Source organism: Echeneis naucrates, chromosome 3 (genome assembly GCF_900963305.1).
Source record: "Echeneis naucrates chromosome 3, fEcheNa1.1, whole genome shotgun sequence".
Lineage (NCBI taxonomy): Eukaryota > Metazoa > Chordata > Actinopteri > Carangiformes > Echeneidae > Echeneis > Echeneis naucrates.
The window spans coordinates 22,123,018-22,146,030 of record NC_042513.1 but is presented as its reverse complement, the minus strand read 5'-3'; the positions used below and the strand labels follow the sequence as shown (position 1 = coordinate 22,146,030).

The following is a 23,013-nucleotide window of genomic DNA, read 5'->3' as shown; positions in this document are numbered from 1 at the left end:
TTTATTCACACTTTAATTCAAGTGAGAGTCCAACTGTCGAATGTACCCTTGTGTAAGATGTAAAGATATTGAGGAAGGGGCAAAAACATATAATCACTGAGGGCTTAAGTAATCAAGAAGCTTCACCATTTACTGTGTTCAGGATGTAGTGAGCTCAAATGATTCATTTAAGATTTATGTTGGAGCAAAGTTGTTGATCAGCAGGTAAACACATGGACTGATTTAGAGCCAATTAGATCTTTCGGACTAGTTAATGCAATCAGAGTTTAGGAAAATGAATAAATGTAAAAGTATTTTGCTTTTACTTTAGACAGCGCAAATTATCCGTTTCACTTTCATGGAAATTTGTCTCAGATGTGAAATGAAAAGGAAAATTAAATTCGCACCACTGTTCTGGGAGATGTTGACATCCACACGGAGCTCTGGGACCCTGCTGCCCGGGAAGTTTGCCACACAGCTGTAGGTGGCCAAGTCTCTGAACTTCATGTCCACGATCTCCAAGCTGCTGGTACCGGGCGCCATGTCAGGGTCGCTGCGCAGCAGGATCAGGCTGTCCGAGTTGAAGACGGGGGCACCGTTCTTGTACCAGGTGTAGTTGACCTTGTCCTGAGGGGTGGCGTCCACGTGGCACGACAGCTTGAGGTCTCGACCCATTTGGATGCTCTCACTGTCCTTGTTGGAATCCGGTGTAATCTGGAAGGTCAGGTTGCTCATTGCTGCGTGTGGTGATATGACAATAAAGAAGAAGAGAGGAGAAAGGGTTAAATATCTGATCCAATTAAAAAAACATTAAGAGATTACTTGGAAATGCTGAAAAATAAACTAACTGTTTTGGATTACTTTCCATTTTTCGTTTTGTTTTTACAAACAAATTGAATTAAAATGTGCATTTACCACGTATACAAAAAGGGCAATCTCCTCCTCGCCATAATACTATTCTGCCACTTCCAGATGTATACTCTGGTATGAGTGACATTTAGCATTAAAATTATTGTAGAGTCCCCGCTGAAGTGCTGCAGCACAGTTTCCTGTAAATTAGCACCTTGATTTAATGAGTGCCAACAATGACAGTTTGTGCCCCTCCCTCCCAGCAGTAGATCATCATATGTATTTAATGATCTACTTATAACCTTTGTTTTATTCTAAATGTGTGCTACTGTAGTACATATTCACATCTGTCACGCCTCAGAGGTTTGTTAAAATACAAATAAACAAACTGAACTTTCAGAACTGACATCAAAAATACAGAATTAGCTTTGGAGTCTGTGAGGTAGGCAGAGTGAGCAAGTGTGTCAGCAAAAAGGCAATTAAAAGAAAACAGTGGAGCAGAAGAGGGGCAAAATGGCTAATAAAGGATGGTAGAGGAGTGTGTGACATAGTGTTTGAGGTATCGGGGGGGGGGGCAGGATGACAAAAAGGAACCAAAGGAAGAGGAAATTGGACAAGAATGACAGAAAAAGACTGAGGAAGAAGCAAATTGTAAAGGAAGGAGAGACAAAAGGAGCCATAAACTGAATAAAATAACAGGAAGATAAGAGGGGGGTGGTGGGGGGACAAAATCAAGGACAAAGAGTAACTCTCACACTGTCACATTTAATTTTCGGTTTCAAACGCTGCGTTCCCCCAACAGATTTCCATATTGAATACAAAACAGCTCTCCGTTTCCCCACTGATGAGAGAGAGAGAGAGAGAGAGAGAGAGAGGCGGCGAGGTGGGTGGGGGGCGGGGCTCCATTTGAACTTCTTTTGAGCTTGTTAACAAGACGCTCGAGTGGAGCCGTGGACCATACGGTAAACACGATCGTGTGTACCTGCTCACTGTGCAGAAGATGTTGGGTACACCTTTCATGTGCATGTGATCTACCAGACTGCCAACTTCTGCATCTATGCACTCACTGAACACATGGGTGCGCGTGTGTGTGTGCGCGTGTGCGTGTGCGTGTGTGTGTGTCTGTCTCATTGTCTCCTGCCACCTGTGCCGGTTTGATGATGCGTTCAGGCCCATTAAGCTAACAGGAGAAACCCATCCAACATACGTTCTCTGCAGTGTTAACTAACAGTAGAGACTGTCGCTAATTGCTTCCTCTCCAGTCTAACTAATTGGAGTGAATAAAGATGATTAAAGGGCCTAAAAATAGCCAGCAGGGAGGGAGAGCGGAAGGCTTCTGGTTTATAGGCAGTGGAATTAGAAAAAGAGCGATACTTAACCCGCCTATTCTGACAAGATTCACATCAGCTCTCTCTAATGATGGATCAACTGCTCGCGTGTCCCGCACCACACAGACACACACTGTACACACACACAAATAGATGTATGCACACGTTCGCAGGCATATTCCTACAATTAGTGAGAAAGGCCAGCAAGTCCTGTGCGTTCTTGCTTTGTCAAAACCGGCTAAGAATAAAAACAACAGTAATAATAAATAATAATAAAAAAACTTTCAACAGTAAAATCACATTCTGATTACAACATAATTAAGTGCATCAAAAATCACTCACATTGTCCCCAGTGTCATAAATGGTAAATGGCAAATCTAAATTATTGCAAGTATGGACTAAATAAATGTGCATGCTATCCACCCCTTGAAGAATTTGCCTATAAATCTATCTTTGCCCCCCCTCCCTTAGAGACAAAAAAACCATTACTTACTCCTGACAACCAGATTGACATTCTTGCGTGCGGGGTTTCCCACGTTGTTGACAGCTGTGCAGTTGTAGAAACCTGCGTCAGCCGGGGTGACCGCCCGTAAAATCAGCGTAGCCCCTCTGACTTTGGCGCTGAGGGGAAGCGGGCCGGGGTAGCGTGACCAAATCACTGTGGGGACGGGGAAACCTGCCGCCACCTCACAGGTTAAGAACACATCCTGCCCGGGGTCCGCCACCACCGTGTCATTGACTGACAGCCGGATCATTGGGGGAGCTAAAGCAGAACGACATGAGGGGGGGGTGAAGAGAGAGAGCATTACAAGAACAAATCGATGCTTCTTTTGTTGCACAAAACTGAATGAAATTGTTTTTTTGTTTTTTTTTTTGTGCTTGGAAACTGTTGCAAAGCAGAGATAATTACAGATGCTGATGTCTGACAATGGTGAACTGTTTCTGCACTCCAAATAAAGGTTTCTGAGTGATGACATTGTTTAAAAGCGAGAATGGGAGTATGTGTTGATTTATATGTGGGTGAATGCATATTATATATGTTTCAATGTGGAAGAATGTTTCCCGCTGAATGAATTAATATGACGGTGTCCACACGAACCAGGATCTTGGTCTTGAACTACCACAGCTACTAATGCTGTAATGTAAACTTCGTGTCCAACTCAATTCTCAACCAAAATAAGCGTCAAATCTACACATAAACTGGTATTAATCTGCTATAAGCTGTGACGACTCTCCATATATTCAGAACCATTTAAGTTAATTTACACTTCCCCGTGTAAATCCAAATCCAAAGACAACACAGACAATACTCGACCTTCAGTCAAATGAAAGCAGGGTAGCCATTTACTATAAAATTCTGAATGCAAATATGATGCACACTGTGCACATGTGTAAATATGAGCGTATTTGCTTTTCACTGTGTGTTAGTGCAGGAGAGTTATTACGTATTCATGTGAGTGTTTGAATTTCCATCCCTTTCTAAACACACACCAATCATACACCAAAGGCAACTGATGTCCCCGTCTCCCTCATTGCATTCTGTGGATCTTCCTCAAGCCACCATGTCAATTTCCAATGAAAGACCCAACAGGAAAAGTACCAGAGGACCCAAAATACAACAGTGGAGGAAAAAAAAAAGAGCAAATAAATAAAAAATTCTGGCAGACAAAGATCGATTGCAACCTAACAGTTTCTATATATATATATATAAGAGGCACAGTGACCAGGAAAGACAGAATAAAAGATGGAGTGGGGGGAAAGGGCAAAAGGTAAAAAATTATATAAATCGTCAAGAGGATTTTCGTTGAGGACAAAAAAAAAAAAAAGAAAACTAAACATCCACAGTGTCAGTGCACCAAAAACAGGCTCAACTACATAATTACTAAAGGATGAAAGTCAATTAAACGGTCTTCACAGTCTGAAACTTTACATGATGGGAAGATGTGTTGGTAAAGACCAAACTAGAATTTAAAGATGAGGACTGAATTTCTACCTTTGAAGCATTTTTTGAAGGCAGAAAACGTGAGCCGAAGCCAACAACCGTGTTGCTATGTTGTTTAATTATAGCTGGACAGTAGTACTTTAATAGACTACTTTGTTATTCCACGGCCACAGTCATACAGTGTGTGTTGTCGAGTGTGTTTTAATAAAGCTCCATAGCTCTGTATTACATGGAGCCATCACACAGACAGCTATACTGCCCTTTTTGAAGTATTCAAAAAGCTCCAAATCACATATGTGGCTCTACCTGTGACATCTTATAATAGGTTTTTCCTTTATCTTGCCAGAGGGTGTGAATGGGGTGGCAGGAAGGTGACCAAAATGGCACCTATTTAAATCCCAAGGACGGCTACAAAAATCTTTTTGGCGGACTAGTGAAATAGACAGGTTTCCTCCGCCCATAAAAACGTCCTGGGGCACAGCTACTCTGCCGGTGCTGCTTCGCTGGATGTGAATTGCAAGCCTGGGTTTGTCGTAATGAGCTCTTTTGTGCAAATTTGTGCACGTATATGTGTAAACAGACGTCTTACAGTTACTATTTGGCCAAGTTCGACAAGTAAATGGAGAGCAACAATCTGGGGGCACAGCAGATTGTTTATTTTAATTTTTATTTTTTTTTTTCTGTGGGCGGTATAGTGGATAGTGCTGTGGCTCCACAGCAAGAGGGTCGTGGGTTCGATTCCCAGAGTTTGTATGTTCACTCTGTACTCGCATGTGTCTCCTCCCACTTTCCAAAGACATCATGTTTGTGTTAACTAGTGACTCTAAATTGTTGTAGGTCTGAGTGTGAGTGTGAGTGGTTGTTGGTCTCTGTCTGTCTCTGTGTGTTTGCCCTGCGACGGACTGGTGACCTGTCCAGGGCATCCTCCGCCTGGGCCCAGTGTGAGCTGGGATTGGCTCCAGCACCCCCCACGACCCAAAAACAGATAAGCGGTTGAAGATGAATGATGAATGAACGTTTCTCTGTAGCGGCTCTTCAAGGCTCTGTGTTATTATATTATATTCTCCCGCACATGGAAGCATGATAATATCTAATAAAAAAATGCTTCCAGGGTCATTTCAGAGACAAAATGAAAGCAAACAATACACTTGGCAACTGAACTTGTTACAGAGTTTTCTCTCACTTATTCTGCAAATGAATTCATCTGCTTCATATATGCTCCTTGTTTGGAGAATTCATCTCCTCTGGCACCAAATCTAAAGACGAACACACAACCAAACACACGCACACACAATAAAAGGAGCTGGAGCTACAGCGGTAAACACCTATTTTATTTGCCAATGTGAATTTATTCCAATTCAGCGGATGAAGGAAGATGAAAGAGGCTTACACTCTCTAATAGGTTTAGATGCTTGTAGAAAATAAACAAATCCAACCTGAACCGGAGGAAACTACTAAAAAAAAAAAAAAAAAAAAACCTGAGTAAAGAATTACCTGCAGCAGTATGTGTCACCTCTCATCTGGGCCAGTCACATCGTTCAACCATTAACACTGTTTGCATCGTCGTAAAATAAAACACTGCACGGCTGCATGCCGTGTCTTCTGTCATCACCACTCGTGGTCAAAAAAGAAAGTAGTCAGTCCTTTCTGTTGTTGTCTCTAAAGGTTTAACTTACTAGTCCTGCGATTACATATGAGCTGAATATGGTTTTGCTTTTCTTTTATGACGGCAGCAACAAACGGTGTGTCAGAGTGAGACCTGATAGATATTATGAGTTGTAAGGTCATTAGCTGATCCTTCCTGAGAACAGGTATGAGCTGGCCCAGAGGCATTTTGTCAAATGAAAGAAAGCTTCAGCGCGATTATCCAGAAAAATGTATTAAAAAAAAAAACACATGTACTTATTTAATTTTAGATTTCTATTCTTTGATGTACTTGCTGCCATATTGGGCAATTCAGGAAAGCATATTTAAGGTTTTAAATATCTATGTTTGAGCAGTTTGTTAAGTGTACTCCGGACGGTTCGTTTTAAAATGAGCTCTAGAGGAAAAGGGGGTTGGAGGGGGGTTGAATTCAGGCTTTTATCACCCTGAGAGATTAAAATCCTCAGTGAGAGACCGACTCCACGGCTGCAGGAAGCAATTCATTCCTCTAATAGACTTTATGCAGTAGATCCTCTCATCTAATCTCTTTTTTAACAGATTGCAATCGCCTTAATGACTGAGGTGCACAGAGGATCTGCAAAGTAGTTTACGGATGCGCGTTTCTGCTAACACAAGAAGCGCACAAGGCTGCTCACGCGCGCACACAGGCTCGCTCGCTCCCTCTAAAAATGGATGACAAAAATATTCATGCAAAAGTGCATACAAGCACACTAATGGGATATCTCTTTAGCTAATCTCAGTAGTGATGGCTCTCAAGCGGAGAAGAAATTTCACTGGTGTAACCACCGCAATCAGCACATAAATAGCACTGTCCACTCCAATTGTGTCGCCGAACTAGGCAAGTGAAGCCCTGTAGGACTGAACTGCTTTCTGAGTATTAAATGACCCTCAGTGGAAACTGTTTTGCTTGGTAATTTTCCCGTTAAATACCGTTGAATAAAGCATCGGGGTGCTTGTGGTTATATTATTGTGCCGCTCCATATGTTGTCATAACTGATTACACTAACATTTTAAAGCCTGACAAATCAAGGAGAGTCTACAAGTTAATCACGCAGTTTTCCTCAGAGTGCACTTGTGTCATACATTAGTTTAAAGGTAAATGTTATTACGGCGTGTGTCTATTTGTTTTAAACTGATAATTGACTTATCCAGGGTCTGTCGCCGGCTTCTGTCTATTATGATGAATGACATCGAAGGCTCAATCCGACTACGGTTCTGAAAACAAAAAGTCATGAAAAGTCACGACAGCCCCAGAGATATTCACTAACCCACTGACGGGTTACACAGAGAACACAACAATGTGAACACACACACACACACACAAAAATGTTTTAGTGTCTCCATATTCTATATCTGCTTATTTCAATAGCTTATTTTTTCAGGTATTGAAAATTACTGAAACTCACTGGAGTGTTTTCAGTTGTAATAAAAAAAAAAAAAGTGTTGTTATTTTATGAGAGTTATTCTTTCTTTATGTGTTTTGTTTTGTTTTTATTATCTGTTCACTTTTTCTCCCAGTTCTACATCTTTGATAACATTTCAGGTCACATACCATTTAAAAAATAATGAGGGACACTGAACCTCCGATGGCAGAAGGGACAAGGCAAGACAATTAATCGAAAATAAATTGTGAAAAAGGCCCGTCGTGGTTGGGAAGATCAACCTACATCAGAGAATTGGTCACACTCACAGGGAATTGAACAGCTGTGTCTTAATTGGGTCTGATCATTGCCACGGTTCAGTCACCATGTTTGAGTCTCCAAAGAAAACACACACATCATATTATAATTTTTGTTTTTTTTTAAGATGACTCAAAAGCTCTCGCAGTACTTTTCCTACCGAAGAAATACACAACCAAATAAATGAACAGAAACGGGCAACTTTGACAGAAAGTCAAGGAAGAGGGGGAAAAAACTGAGTGAGAAGCGCATGAGTGAAACGAGGGGGGAGGAACTGAGGATTTGAGAATTATAGCTTCAATTTCCAGGGGATGCGTGGGTGCTGGTAACGGCAGGATCAGCTAGTGCTCTTCCCAAAGTAAAGGGATTTATGTTTGTCACATCGGTTTACGACCAGGTAACAAATCCCTCTCTCATCCACACTTGTACTGTCTCGCTCCCTTTATTTGTTTTCTCCCTCTCTGTTGGTTACATCTGTAACATCAACGTCTGTGTTTTTACATTCTCCTGTCGTCACGCAGAGATCACATTCTTCTGTTTTGTTGACTGACTATTGCATGTTTCCTCTCTCACCACCGTGCTGGGTATTTTTCACTGACTCCTCTGCGCATGAAGTCACAGCAGAGGGATTGGTGACAGGATGGAAAGAGCTCGAAGTCATACAGTTGTATGTTTGAGTTTTGCACCCAGGAACAGTGGTTGTCACCAAAAAGTCAAAAAAAAAAAAAAAAAAAAACATGGCCAACTGGCAGATGCTAGATGCTAGATGGTAGATGGTAGATGGTAGATGGAGAGCCAACTTGATTTTCCAGAAGTGATTTAGAAAATGCAGAGAAGATTTGAAAACAAACAAACAAACTGAAGGCTTACTGCTAGCCAACAAGTGCAAAGCCAAAAGACATGTTTACTATTAAATGTCCAAAACATGAACATTTATGTCTGAATTAGGAAAAGCTAAAATAAAAAAAATAAAAAAACTTTAAATGAACACTTGGTATATTTGATCATCTTCAATGTGTATGTTTGCTTTTCTTTTTTTTGTTAATTTCTATTTCTCTCTCTGACTTCCTCAGACCACACGCAGAGGTAGCTTACAGCTTTATATATAAAACGGACTGCACAAGATGCACTAAAATATCCTCTCACAGAGGTTTAAACAGTACTAAGGATAACAGACTGGCCATTGATTTCTAAGCTTTTCAGGGGAGATGTCACACACAGCAGGATTTGCCACCTATTGATCTAATCATATATATCACACACTTGTACAGCTGTCATATTATTGTGGAGGTATACTGTAGTAAGGCTTACAGTAATCAATAAAAGAGTGAATAATCTTGCCCATATGTGGGATAAATGGGATAAACCAGTTTTGGCGTGTGTGTGTGTGTGTGTGTGTGAGTGAGTATGTGTTAGTCTGACACACAATTGCTTAATTTCTCTGTGATTCAACATTTTGTCACATTTATATTAAAGATCACAAGAACTCAAATTAAATCGTGTAACTGCATTTGGCAACTACCTCCAGTTTGATGGGTACAAATAGGTTGTTTTGTCTAATTTTATCATAAATAATGTGGGCGAGTTCTATTTTTCTGTGTCATTTCACAGCAGATCGGGTCAGAATCATTATTTATAATTATTTGATTTCTAAGTATTGTATTAGCTTCCTGGAAATATAGTCGGGACCGCAGGAGAGGAAAGAGCATTTCCTTGTTCGTGAATGATAGGACGATATAAAGAGGCATGGCATGGCATCTGTCTTTTTTATATTCATTTCCTCGTCGCATTTCTCCTTTAATACGAACAATACGTGAGAAGACCCAAAGTCCACATTCATTTACGGTACAACAATCTAATTCAATCTAATGCTCGGGTCCATCCCTGAACATGTCTCAGACTTGTTCCGTCCTTGTCCCCCCCCCCCCCCCCCATCCCCGTACTGCGCCACATTAAATAACACATGGAGCTCAGGAGCATTGCCCCAGCTTGTTCTGTTTTTTTATGAGCTGCGGAAGAGGAGGATTTGGTGGCTCTCGGCTGTTACTGGAGGGCGCGGGCCCCGTACTCAAATCCCAGACTGAGATTACGATATAAAAATCAATCAATCCACTCGTCCCAGCACTGTGATTCAGTGGTGGTGGTGTGACCTACTTGGCTGAATCTAATCTAAGCAGTGACTGACACAGCAAGGACGAAAAGGCAGCTCAGTGGGGAATAACAAAATATATACTCATTAGATACATATTATAAACAAGGCAGCGATTCATTCTTTGTTTCCCTCCTTTGCAATGTCTACATCTCTGTGTCCATCTCTCTGTTTCTCGCCCCCTCTTTGCCCCCAGTGTGTCTTTTTCCTTTTATCTGCTTTGTATCTGTGGTAATTTTCCTTCTTTTCAGCGTCTCTCCCTCATCTGTCACGCTTGTCATTTGATTGTGATTTTGGAGATCTGAGACAAGAGAGGTGGTTTTCTGAGATAGCAACATCGCGTATATGTTTTTGTGCCATGTAGCTAGTTTGATTTAAATTCATAGCCATAGATTACTTTTTATTCCCTCTCAAAGTGTTGTGGCTGAAAGATATAGGTTGACATACTAACCATCTTAACTTGAATATATGGAATATATTCTTACTGCGGTGGTTTTTCAGAGGTGGCAAACATTCTTTGTCTGTGTGTTTAGCCCTAACATCAAGTATTTCAAGTTCCTTACAGTGTTAGATGTGTTACACAGCACAAATTGGAAAATATGTATTTTGTAATATTATTCCTTCTGTATATATATATAAACGTTACAACCTGAACTTTATATCCATGGTTCAGGTGGTGATGTATGGTGTGTACTCTGCTGTAGGTTGCACATTTTCCCTTTGTATTTTTTTGTCCGTAAAAGCTTCTATTAAGCCAGAAAGACAAATATCCTCATGCCAAGAAGCCACTGTTTTGTTCAGTCTCAATTCAAATTCCCTTTGAAAAAACAAACAAACCCCAAACCAATGATGCAGGTTCCTCAGTGGCAGCAGAGTAACATTTCCCGACACTTCAATCAGTGTTTTAACACATTTTCTTCAACTGTGAATCATATGACGCTACTCTTGCGAATTCCAAAAATTAGAGCATAATAGCTTTTGAAGTCAATTTGTTATTACTGTAGGAGTGTGGAAGGTGGTTCAAGAATGTGAAAGACAGTGAACATCTTCGAGGAAACTTGCCAGTTAGTTCTTTCATTTGTTTTGTTTTGTCTTTTTCTTAGAGAGTTTGTGAATGCAGTGTGAGTCACCATAAAACAGAACAACAGTTTCTAAAGTGCAGAAGAATCCATCCAGACTAAGTTCGTACTATTAGCTGAACTCGGGGGAGCAGGCTGGGAACTTCACGCACACCAAACCAGCTGCTGTGTGCTTTCTGTCGCTATGTGAGGATGTGAGGCCTCCAGACAGACTGACCGGCTCGTCTCGACCACTTTGCCAGTGTTGCGGTGGTTTTTGTATGTGTTATGTGTGTAAGCTGACCTGCTTTATCTGTTGATACTTCTGAAGGTGATGATCGATTTAAGGTTTATTATTAGCTCATGTGCATTATATGTAAAAGCCATTTGTGTGCTAAAGTAACTCAGGACCATGGCACCATTAGTCACCCTTAATCTACATGAGAATTAAAAAGCCACAGCTGTTTTAGACCTTTTTTTTTTTTTTGTTCTATTTTCGTTCTAATTGAAGGCGTTTCTCTTTCTTCATGAGTCATTTACCGTCTCTACTATGAGGTGTTTGCTCTAATTAATAACATGGCAGCGAGCCACAGTACATTTACCTGAGCCTGATTCATTAGCGCATTTCTTTTTTTCTCTCGAGGAAATCAGTAAGCTCTGTCCATCTTTCATTTTCTAACCTATTTATTCTCAGGCTATAAATTCCTACGCAATCGCCTCGCTCTCTTCTTCCGCCTGACAACACATCATACAGTTTGAGAATTTTTTAGAAGCCTTTATTCCTTATCTGATTTGCAAACGTTCCTTCAAGTAGAATTCTGCAAATTATAAAGTCATGTTTACTTGTGGAAATCACTTAAACATAGACAAAGAGAAGCGTGTGTCTTGTCTCTTTTGTGCATGTCATATGAACTACGAACATTCACACTATATCATTAAAGATAGTGTATGCAGATCCACGTGGGAAAGTATAATATTATTTTACTGATGTAGCATAAGTACCCATGCAATGAAAATATCATATGGTGATATATATATAAGTGAAAAACAATATTGCAAAGAACTCGTGCAAAAGCAGCATTTTACGGTTGAAGTTCAGTTGTAACAAGTTTGAACTATTTTATATTGGCTTGCAACTAATGACTTTTTCAATTATTCCTTGCTTTGGCTCAATCAATTGATAATTTGATTTGTAAAAGTTCAGAAAATAATGAGCCTTTCCACACATTAAATTAAAACAGCTAATTTACTATGGAATGAATTATGGTGGATTATTGATAAATACTTTCAGGTCCAATCAAATATATATACTACTGTGGAGCTCTTCTATAATGGTGCATCATATTTTAGAAGCATTTATGTGTTTTGTATGCAAGACTTTAATTAGTGAAGTAACATGCAACTATAGATGATGATTTAGATGTAATGAGTGTGAGATTGAAGTATGAGACTTTTCAAGCTAAGCTAACTTCATATTTAACAGAGGGATGTGAAAATGGAATCGATCCTCTTATCTTACTCCAGGCAAGAAAGCAAAAAGAGTGCATTACGAACATGTCAAACTACTGCTTCAAGGGAGTATTAATCTTTCAGTTTTTACAACGTTGGGATATTTAGGGCTCTTATATTCCCTGATAAGGCGGCTTTTCTAACCTACAGCTGGCTTCCTGCTAAAACTCTCATTACAACTTTATTGTTTCCAGATTTTCACTATATATTTACTCAGGCTTCTCTGATCAAGAGAGGGAAAGAATTTACACATCAAACCTTGAAAAGTCCTTGAGTGGATTGACAAAATGGACCTTCAACTGAATATACTGACACAAAGGGAGGAATTTAAATATGACTGACAAAACAGCTGGAAAAAAAAAACTACTGAGCCTTTAACTGTTGAGCAAAACATTAATTCGTGCTGGGATTTTGAAAATGCAGCAAGAAGAAAAGAAATAAAAATAGAGAAAACAATACAAAAAAAAAAAAAAGTGGTTAAAACTGAACAGGCGCCGGGCTTTCCCTTGTGGTGTATCAGTCTGACAATAATAAACCTGACAGGGTTGTCAACAGCAAACAGTGCTGTTGCAAGTAACAGAACTGCTGGGCGGTGGCGTGGAGATGGACAGAGCAGTGTGGAGTGGATTGGAGATAACAGGGAGTGTGACAACTGAATTACAGCTGACGGCCCTGAGATGAGCTCCCAGCAACAAAAAAAACAAGACAGATAGACAGTATGACATGCCGGCAGGCAGGCGAGGAGATGGAGAGGCCAAGAGCAAATTTGAGAGGAAAGTCAAAGGGCAGAAGAAAAACGCGTGTAAAGAGAGAGACGATGGACGGGCGGAGATTAAAGGAAGTGAAAAAAAATGAGAGGATGAAAGGAGAATGCTATTTCCTGAACAAGCAGAGATGGAGGGACCTTTTAACAATGAGAGAAAAAGACGGGCAGTAAGAGATTCCTGAGCCAAGACACAGCAAGCAAGGAGAGAAAAGTCAGACGAGATGAAAGATTCAAAGACTGTGAAAGAGAGTGCCGGAGTTAAAATGAGGAGAAAATGCTGCATTGGTGTTGGCGTGTGTGTCCTTTGTTTCAAACAACTTACTGGTTGCATTTGTGAGCCTGAAGGTGACCGACTTATCTTCGATGTTACACACATTGCGCACGGACACCTGGCAGGTGTAGTCAGCAAAGTCCTTTGGCCTGAGGTTTTTCAGCTTCAGCACCTTGGTCTCACCCTATATGGGACAAAAACACAACACCGGCCTGTAACAACGCATTCTTAAAAAAAAAAAAAAAAAAAAAAAAAAAAAAAGGTTTTACTGCATTGTCCTTTATGTTATTAATATGGGCTAATTATTCAAAACGTCAATCGAATAATATTAAATCACTGTTGCATAATACATAAAAGCTTGAGGCGTTTTATTTGAGGTTTTACTAAACTGGGTGGTAATCTTGTGTAAAAGTCACTTCAATTTTTGATGAGCTGGATTTGTGGTAAACAGGGTCAGTGACACACGAGGATGAACACGCACGCTCACGCATACACACATGCTGTGTTTGGATGATGTCCTGATTATCAACTGAAGCATCTATCATCTAAATATGGAGTAATATGAATGATGAATTTCAAATGGCTTTTGCACGAGACCATCGAGAAAATAAAGCTCAACTGAACGTCATTGAAAAGCTATAAATATACACCCAGCCGTTCCCAGAATATTCATAAAACCACTGTATGGAGCTGCATCCTTCATGTCGATGCACATTGCTGATGACTTTTCAGATGGTGACTTCTCGTCTGACACTGTATGACTGCTGCTGTTCTTCAGCTGGTGATGTGCTAACGCTGTCTTACAGGCATTCCTGGGAAGAGATGTGCGAGCTGGCTAATTGAACTCTGGGGGCTCCGCTTTGTGGCTGACTGATGCTTTGATAAGTGGAGAAAAGGGGGAGCGGTTGTTTGACGGCAACAATTGTGCACTCAGGCTGGGAGCTCGAGCTGGAGGACTGTTTATTCAGCTATTTAGTTAGCTTAGCCAAATACCTCACCGACTGGGGGGAGAAGCTGCTCTTTTGAAGTTGACTGAAACCTCTGTTGTAAGACAATCGGGGGAAGAACAACCATTTGATTCAAAAATGCCTGAAAAAGCTGGTTTTCATTGGCTAGGCCTACGCCTACTGTAGCACAGTGCATGGAAAGTTTCCCATCTTCAATGCAGCCTTTCTAGTTTTCTCAGACGGCACATTGTTATACGACACGCACCTTCACTCTAGATGTTTGTGTTGTTGTGACCTGTCGTCTGATTTGGGTAAACATACTTTTAAAATCCTCCGAGGAGCAGGACAGAACAGCCAACATTAACTTACACACCACGTGGGTTGAAACATTGTTGGACGTGCATTTGTGTCCGAGGCTTTTTGTGATGTGACCCTGCCTGCACACCTAAGTTGTGTTAATTTAGCTGAACATGCTAATGAGGCTGCACTACACCTCTGCTTTGCTGACCAGATGCCTTTGTGCCAAAAGGGAGGTCACACTTCATATCCACAGGAAACTATAAAAGACATATCGGTTACAACCTTTTATTTATCTTTCTTCCTTTTTTTTTTCCGGCACAGCCCTGCCAATGAATGCATCTTACGTTATCTCTGTTCTTGAGTTTCTGCAATTTGAAAAGCTAGCAAAACCTGATGTGAGAATCCAAAATATAGCTGGAACGTGTCCCATAGAGACCAATTTTTACATTTTGGGAGCTCCACATTAAAACCTGTGAACAATTGGTGCACAGAAGGGGGTTTCTATTTGGTTATTCAATTTGTATGACCCTGAATTTTCTGGATCACAACCCCTTGTCATCTCACACTGCTCATACAAAAATAAAATGTTTAACAGGAATGGAAAGCATTTGAAAAAAATGAAATCAAGAGAATGAAATACTAAATAACAACACAATGCTAAATCTTGAGTGTTGAGGATGGCGCAGTGGCCCACTTTCTGAGGTGAAAACCAGAAAACACACCTGGCTGTTGTCCAGACTGAGTGTGGGCTCCTGCATACCTGAGTGTAAAGTGGCTCATAGATGTCCACTCCGTTGTCCTTGCTCTGTTCGATGAGCATGCTCCCACGTTTCCAGATAAATCGTGCAGGAGGGTTGGAGTTGACGGTGCAGCGCAGGAACACCGTCTTCTCTTGGTAGTAACTGCCGCGCACGTCGCTGATGGTCTGGTGCACCGTCAGAACTGGTGTGTCAAGGTCTGCAAAGCACAGCAAAGAAGGAAAAAAGAATGAGATAGTGCTGAGAGGGGTAATTATTTTCCATTACATCCCAGAAAATTTGGTCTTTAAGGTTTCATTATGCCACCAAGGGGGGGGGGGGCACACTTAGCAACTGCGAGGTGAAGGAGGTAGGTGTGAAAATGGCCTGGGTTGTTGCCTTGGCATTGGTGATGTGATGTGTGGCAGAGATGAGAGTTGATAACTGCTACACGACTGTATAGAGAGCCAAACAATAGACATTTGTTGCTTCAGTTTCTTACCCACACGGACCAGAGCTATCCAAACCAACTCCCATGGATCACCGATTTTAATAAGAACAAATGTCCAAACAGCACATTTAGCCAGTTCCCTCTCTAGCTGGGACTCACAAACACACACATAGCTCTACATTTTATTTTCATATCATTCTCACCACTTGCCCACGAGTTTTTCCTGAGCATTTCCTTCATGGCAATGTCATCATCTGTTTCCGCCGGTGAATTGGATCTCAGCTGCTGTCCCCTGGTTTCTGCCACTTTCCCCCCACATCACCATCCCTGACTCTCTATCCTTCCTCCTTGCCTCTATTTCTTCCAGAGCAGAGTTGTGTGTAATCTTGATTCTTCGCAGCCTAATTGGACTGTTGCGGACTTCAAACCTCATGGAAACAATTTGGCCGACATTGGAGTTGCCTTTTGCTCTCTTTTCCTGCCTTTCCATGTTACCTCTCTCCTTGCTTCTCACTTCGGCTTTCTTCTCCTCCTGCCCCGCATTTCCTTTCTTCTGTGTCAACCTCCCTCACTTGCCTTATACAAGCAAAGAGCAAGATAAAAAAAAATGAGAAGAAGGAGCAAGATGTGAGTGCAGCTGCTACGTTCCTTGATACCATCAAGGTATTGTGAGTGTTTCTCTGCTCATGTGATGGAGGAGAAATTGAGATATTTATTGTATTCTGTTTTGAAGACACTTGAGAGAAACATTGTGGATAAGCACGCTTGATTTTTTTTTTTTTTTTTTTGGAGTGCTGTTGATAAGGGCACAGCTGTCACAAGGGCTCTCTCGCTCTGAATCTAACACACATACGCAGGCATATGCAAACATACACACATCTGGACCCACATCAAAGTGTGTCCAGCCTCAGCACAGCATCAGAGCAATTTTGTGGTTTGAAGTTTCAAGCTGCGCGACAGGCTGCCACATGAACAGGGGCAACTTGAGCTTGGTCAGGTGTCTCCAATCAAACCCTGATATCGAATTAGACTTTTTCAATTAAAAGGTAAATCGCAGTGTCAAGAAAAATTCGACAAAATCACATGGTCTAAAACTAGGGGCAGGCAAACCTTGTCAGAACGTTACAGAGGGTCAGGATGTTCCTGAAACATCTTTCTCTATTCTGTGCATTGCCACAGCCTTTTCATGTAGCCTTCAGAGGACACAGCAGCTGAATTCAGACATTGATATCAAGATATCATCAATAGGTCAGGTTCAGAACTGGCTTCTTCACTGTCGTCATCATCGTGGTAATGCTGGACTCCTCCCAAAAAAAAAATGAAAGTAACTGAGAATTTTATGCAAATTTAAGAAGAGTGTACTATAAGCATCACCTTCATCAGCCTAATGTTACCGTGTTAGCAAATGCTAAGCTGGAAAGCCGGAGATGTGAAGCTAAAAATTGAGCCTTTTACTGGCTGGTAAGTCTGAGGACTATTGTTTTTGTGTTATTTGAAAAAGTGCTCACCTCTTTTCATCCTTTTCATGTCCCCATGGACACCTTCATTCATAGAATGACAAGCTGCAGTTTGGTACAAAGGGCCCTGCAGGAAACTAGACAGTGAGGGACCGCCAGTTTCTCTAAAAGCCCCTGCCAGCAGCAGGCCTTCAAACCCGGGCACCTATTAAAGATATCAGCCTCTTGGCTCTGCCATGTGCATGTGTGTGAAAGAGATTTGGCAAAAGAACAGGCACCTTTGTGTCCTCAAATTTGTGAATATTGTGTGTGTGTGTGTGTGTGTGTTAGTGTGTTTGTCAAGGATTTCTGTATCCTTTTCACAGATCATTTGCAGCGCCGGGGGAATCCTAGCTGACAATTGTGCGTGTGTTTGTGTGTGTGTTTGTGCGTGTCAAGAGAGTGAATGAGGGTGACTATCTGCTGTCACTCTGCCTGTTTGGTGACACTGTTGTCGAACCTGGAGAAAGTGAAAAGTGACAGCGTGACACAGAGAGAAGCAGACGTGGACAGGTAGACACTTAAGAATGTGACACAACTGTAAGTGGACAAAACTGTAAAGTCACTCAGGGCTACACATTTCTGCTGCACAGCTAAGATTTTGTGTATTTGTGTACTACGGCACACTTTGGATTTATATTGAATTGTAGACTTGGGAAACGTTCACTGTCACTTTCAAAATGGTAAATTTGAGCAGCAAAGAAAGAAAGCAAGAAAACAAGACTATCAAATCAATATCCCACCAATTTAAACTTCCAAAATTCATTTACTTATGTCACAATATCACAGTGACAATAGTTTGTTTTGGGGGGGGGGGGGGGGTTGTTTGTTTGTCTGTTTGTTTGTTTTTTTTGCTCACCACAAGTGTGTTGTTAAAGCTTTTATAACCCAAATTCTCAGGGTGCATCTAACTTTACCCAGTTTGGGCCCTTAAGTAAATAGAGACACAAGATGAGACTGCAAGTATACAGAAATACAATATGAAAGTTTAATGAAGCTTCTGATTTCCCCAAAGCCCAGCCTTTGTACACAGCTTAGATCAATTGCACTGCACTGCGTTCGTTAGCCACAGCTTTTAATGTACATCTACGCTTCCGAATTTCCAGCTGGGGGTCTGGCATTGTTTTCTGCTTCGACGCTACACAGTGGTGCTGACACAAATACAATTTTTACTGTGATGCTGCCTCAGAACGTGGCCCTTAGCTCGGACCAATGTGACTACAGCAAAGCACATTATCTCATTTCTTTCATAGCATGTGATAAAAAGTAACACTTACTGTATCCTCTACAGCCAGAAAGCAGCTACTGACAGGACGTAATTATTTCTGATGATTAGTACGGCAGGTTCGCTCTGGATTATGTCCTCTTCCTTCCTATTAAATTCGACTTTCTTTCCCAAAATGCTGAACTATCAGTAAATAAAATTGCATTTTTAATCTTTTTACAGCGTTGTTTCACTGAGTCTGGCATATTTTAAAAGACAGCAAAGACACAGAGTAAAGCTAATATCATGGCAAAACACAGACACAATGAACTTATCACTGCTTTTATCTATCTTTTCTATCAGCGAGGTCAGGTCAGAGTCGGAGTTCAGCTCAGCTGCCTGTATATTTGGACATTATTTTTAACATGAACTTAGAGGACATACAGCTGTCAGAAACTCCATTTAATAGTCTCCAAAAATGTTACTTCACTTTTTTTGTGACACTTTTATGTGCTCCCAATTTATGTTCACCTAGTAACAAACACCTCAGTTAAAAATCACACTTCATAAAGTACTTTTTATTTGATAAAGAAAAACAGCAGATTTTTGTCTGGTTGACACTATTCAGCTGTTCATCCTGATCAGATGACCAGATTCTGCTGGACCAGCTGACTTTTAATGGAATTTCTTTGTCATTAAAGCGATGAAAGTATTTTACGCCCATTTTCTCCAGATATTCTCAGACCCCAATCCATCTGCACCAAAAGTCTTACACACTACCGCAGCTTGGGCTTCAAAATTGCCCATCTTCTTCAGAGTTATCCCCGAAGGTTTGGATAGAGTTGCGATTTGGTCAGGTATTCCAAGTTTGTTTGTTCTTGAAAATCATGTTTGTTTGTTTTAATCCAAATTTCAAAGTGCTGACTAACGAGACTAACTCCGAGGATCAGCAAGTGAAAAACAGCTTTCTTGTGCATTTTAGTACAAAGACCAAATGATAATGTTAATGATAATGATGATGTTAGAAGATTAAAATGAGACGGAAAATAATACTAAATCAGCTTAATCAATAATGAAAATAGTTTATCACAGAGAGCATAAAGTCTGTGGAACATCTATATCTGTAACATCAATTCAAAGAAGGGCTGAGCTGTGCATTTGTGTGGCAGACAAACAGTTGTATGCACAGTACAAATCCCCCAAAATATATGTGAATGCCATCAGATTATAATAATTTCAAACTCTTTCTGAAAAAAATAGAGAAACCAGAAGATGGAAACAGAGATTTACCCCGGAGCGATCTATCCTGGCGGTCAGGGTTGACCGAGTGTGTTTTTGTAACTAGTTGACCTCTGCTGGGTGCTCTTCTCTCCTGGAGAATGCCCTGGACTCCAAATCCTCTTTGATTTCCAATAACATGTCCTGTACTCTAATAGCTCTCTAGGAATAGATGGCCATTAGGGGACCAAAGAGAAGATGACAGGTTAAATTGAGTGTGTGCGTGCAGTGAAGGAGAATAAAGTGCGGTGTGATGCTTCAGTGGTGCACGTTTGCGAGGGTGGTTAGGTGAGGGGATGTGATTTTGTTAATAACAACAGCATCATAGTTATATTATCTATTGATCAATGGAGAACAGCAAGTGTATTATCCAAGTAAATATGGACACTGGAGAATATATTATCTCTATATTACCAGATTGGGAAATAATAAGTCGAAAACAAACAGGTGCAGGTAAACACACAACATTCATAAAGACAAATAGACCCACAACACATACAGCAGCAAAACAGATTTCAATTCAGATCAAAAGGATTTGTTATCCGCCATCAGTGACTGACCTCCAATAATGACCTAATCCATCCAAATTTCACAATGGCACCTAATATTCTACAGTTACTGTGTGTAACCTCCGGACTTTTATCCACTTTAAAGTGAGTCGACAGCAAATTTATGAAACTCTATATAAACACCAGCGTGGCTTTTTGATAGACTTTCAAATCCAATAACAACTAATGCATGGCAGCTCGAACGGCTCGAAAATGTTAAGTTTGGTTGGAAAAAGAGAGCTGAACTGTTTCTACAGACAACAGATTCCACACATATTTCAATCTGCATCAATCAGCGATCATCACTACAGAAAAATACAAACCGCTCTTTCTCTCTTTCCCACTTTTTCCTCTCGCTCTCTCGCACACACAAGCAGAAATCAAGAAAACATTCTTATAGGCTATCAATCTCACACACACACACACACACACACAAACAAACACACGGGTGTGTATAACCACACGCGCAGTGAGAATGAGTATGCATAGAGGCACGAAAAGAGGCAGACATGCCGTTTGATCCAGCTTTGCGTCTCGTCAATTATTCAGCATGCTGCTCATAGACATCGCCTTTAAGAGCGCATGAAAAATGCACGAAGCCCACATTTGGAAATAAGGAGAGCATTGCCTGTGTTTAAAGTGCAATGTTAAAAAGTAAAGATTGATTTAGGTTGATTTTCTCCGCTCGGTTTTAAAAATGTTCTTTTTATTTATTTTTTTTTTTCTGTTACATTCACAAAATCATGACTGATGATGCAAAGGTGGTGAGACTTTTCCAGCATAATAATTATCTTATATGACTCCAATCAAAGCAACCTGAACTACGTTTTTTGTTTTTTGTTTGTTGTAGCTACGACTGTCAGCAGCGTGATCTGTCGGCGTCATTTAAAAACCGAGAAACTCTGGATGCCAGTGGATTATATTTATAGTGAAGCACCAGAGAGGGGATAGACGGTGACATATTATTAAATAAAAGCAGAGAAACATACATAGAGAGAGGCGATGAAATTACATTAGAGACGGAGAAGAATGAAAAATTTGAACAGGGGAAAACAGGCAGAGCGTCACCAAAACACTGTCAAAATAACACGACAACACCGGCTTGGAATCCAAATCTAAGAGTGAAAGCGGCACCTTCCACCTGCGTCCTGTTAGTGTAATCGTAAGGACAATTTTTCATCTACACGAAACCAAATGAAGCTGTCAACACGTTTACTAAAAGGGAATAATGGGTGACTTTGGAGAAACGTTGCTGGTCTTTCTAAAAGACCAAAGTCTGTTCGGCGAGTTTGTTTAACGTGTAGACACTGAAGCCTCACGGCTCTGACGACTGTGACTTTAATATCAAGCTCAATTTCTATGATGTTTTTTTTTGGAAAAATGCCTTCATTTGCTTCATTGTGAAACAACTGGGGAAAAAAAACTGCAGTCATCCTTTCAACTTTCCAGATAATTACAGAGACTGTACAACACTGCAGTTTAGTTACAGTATCCATCTCTTTGTGTTACAACTTCTGTTGTTGGGTAAAACAAGGCAAGGAACCTGTCTTAAGAGGAATTACACAATGTGTCTTCTCCCAAACCAACACTTTCGAATTTGCTGAAAATGGTGTATTTTCGTCGAGCCAGCGCGTTATGTACAAGCCTTAATTGTGCTTTTGTCAGCAAAGAGTCTGGGAAACGGTTTTAAACATTCATGATGCTGTGACTCCATTATTTTAAGCCATAAAAAGACTAATTTGGCCATGATTATTTACTGGGAGTGTGACAGTGGAGCTGCACAGCAGTGGTGAGAGCAAAGAAGGTATTAAGGGGCAAAGATGTATAGTTCACACGCTCGGCCTCTGCTATCGGCCCGCGCTATCTGAAGCACACATGCAAACTCACGCAAAGGAACATTACTGCACTCACAAACGCGCACATACGCATATAAACTCTTGAGGGCCAAAATAGCGCTATGAGTCTCAGTAGATAGCCCTTCCTTTCACGCCCCTCTACACTCTTTCTGTGGTCGTGTGTCCGTCCTGGTCACGTGTGCATGTGGTTTTAAGATCATTGAAAGAGCATCGTGACACAAAGTTGGCCAAAGAAACTTGCAACAAATTTGCGAGCACAGCCAGATGATAGATGTGTAAGGCTAGGCCTTGGCCTGCTGCATATTTAAATAGCTTTGGAGCATCCGGGGCACTGCGGACCACAGCAATATAGAGTATGGAAAGCACATATGGACAAACGCAGTAATATAGGTTGCTGCTCCTCTCAGAATGATTAAATTGCTTGCGTTTTATTGTGTTGTGTTGCGGGACAAACTCTACACTCAGGGGGCAATCTGCGCAATGCCTTTATTAAACAGCTTCTGTGGATTCCTGCTCAGATACTGATGTGATATTCTGGCACAACTTCACTTCTATTGTCTGCCGGTTAACAGGGAAGAGTAAGCAAATAAATAGAGTGAGGCAAGTCCCAAGACGGCAAGAGGCCAGAAAACACAGAGTACACAAGTCTCATCACCAGTCTCAGCGAGAAGCTGGGATTGTTTTTGTCGATTAGTTGGAAGAGAAATTTTAGACAGTATCGACCTTAACTCTTCGGACAAGTTTAAAGTCAAGTCTGTCCAGACTCAGAACATGTAATAAATGATCAAGAGTATTTTTAAGTGCATTTGTGATAGTAGGGATACATAAATAAACAGGACTTGACCTTAATAAGCCTATTTTCTGCTGCACAAGTTCACAGATAAACTAAAACTTAAGTCAAAGTCACTATGTGTTCAATAAAAGTGAGTACAGTCGTAGCCACAACATTTTGTAACAACATTTTATATCAAAGGAGATACAAATTCTGCAATGAGGATGCT

At 40.8% G+C, this 23,013-nt stretch overlaps 1 protein-coding gene across 1 annotated transcript in view; it reads right to left on the bottom strand.

The window, feature by feature from the left end:
• The window catches only part of mdga1 (MAM domain containing glycosylphosphatidylinositol anchor 1), a 95,860-nt gene that overhangs the window by 35,140 nt on the left and 37,707 nt on the right, over positions 1–23,013 (bottom strand). Inside the window, exons 4-7 of the mRNA XM_029498574.1 lie at positions 15,203–15,399; positions 13,247–13,379; positions 2,650–2,919; positions 387–716 (exon numbers count right to left, since the gene is read on the bottom strand). Coding sequence (XP_029354434.1) covers positions 387–716; positions 2,650–2,919; positions 13,247–13,379; positions 15,203–15,399 — 930 coding nt within the window. The remainder of the gene's footprint in view (positions 1–386; positions 717–2,649; positions 2,920–13,246; positions 13,380–15,202; positions 15,400–23,013) is intronic.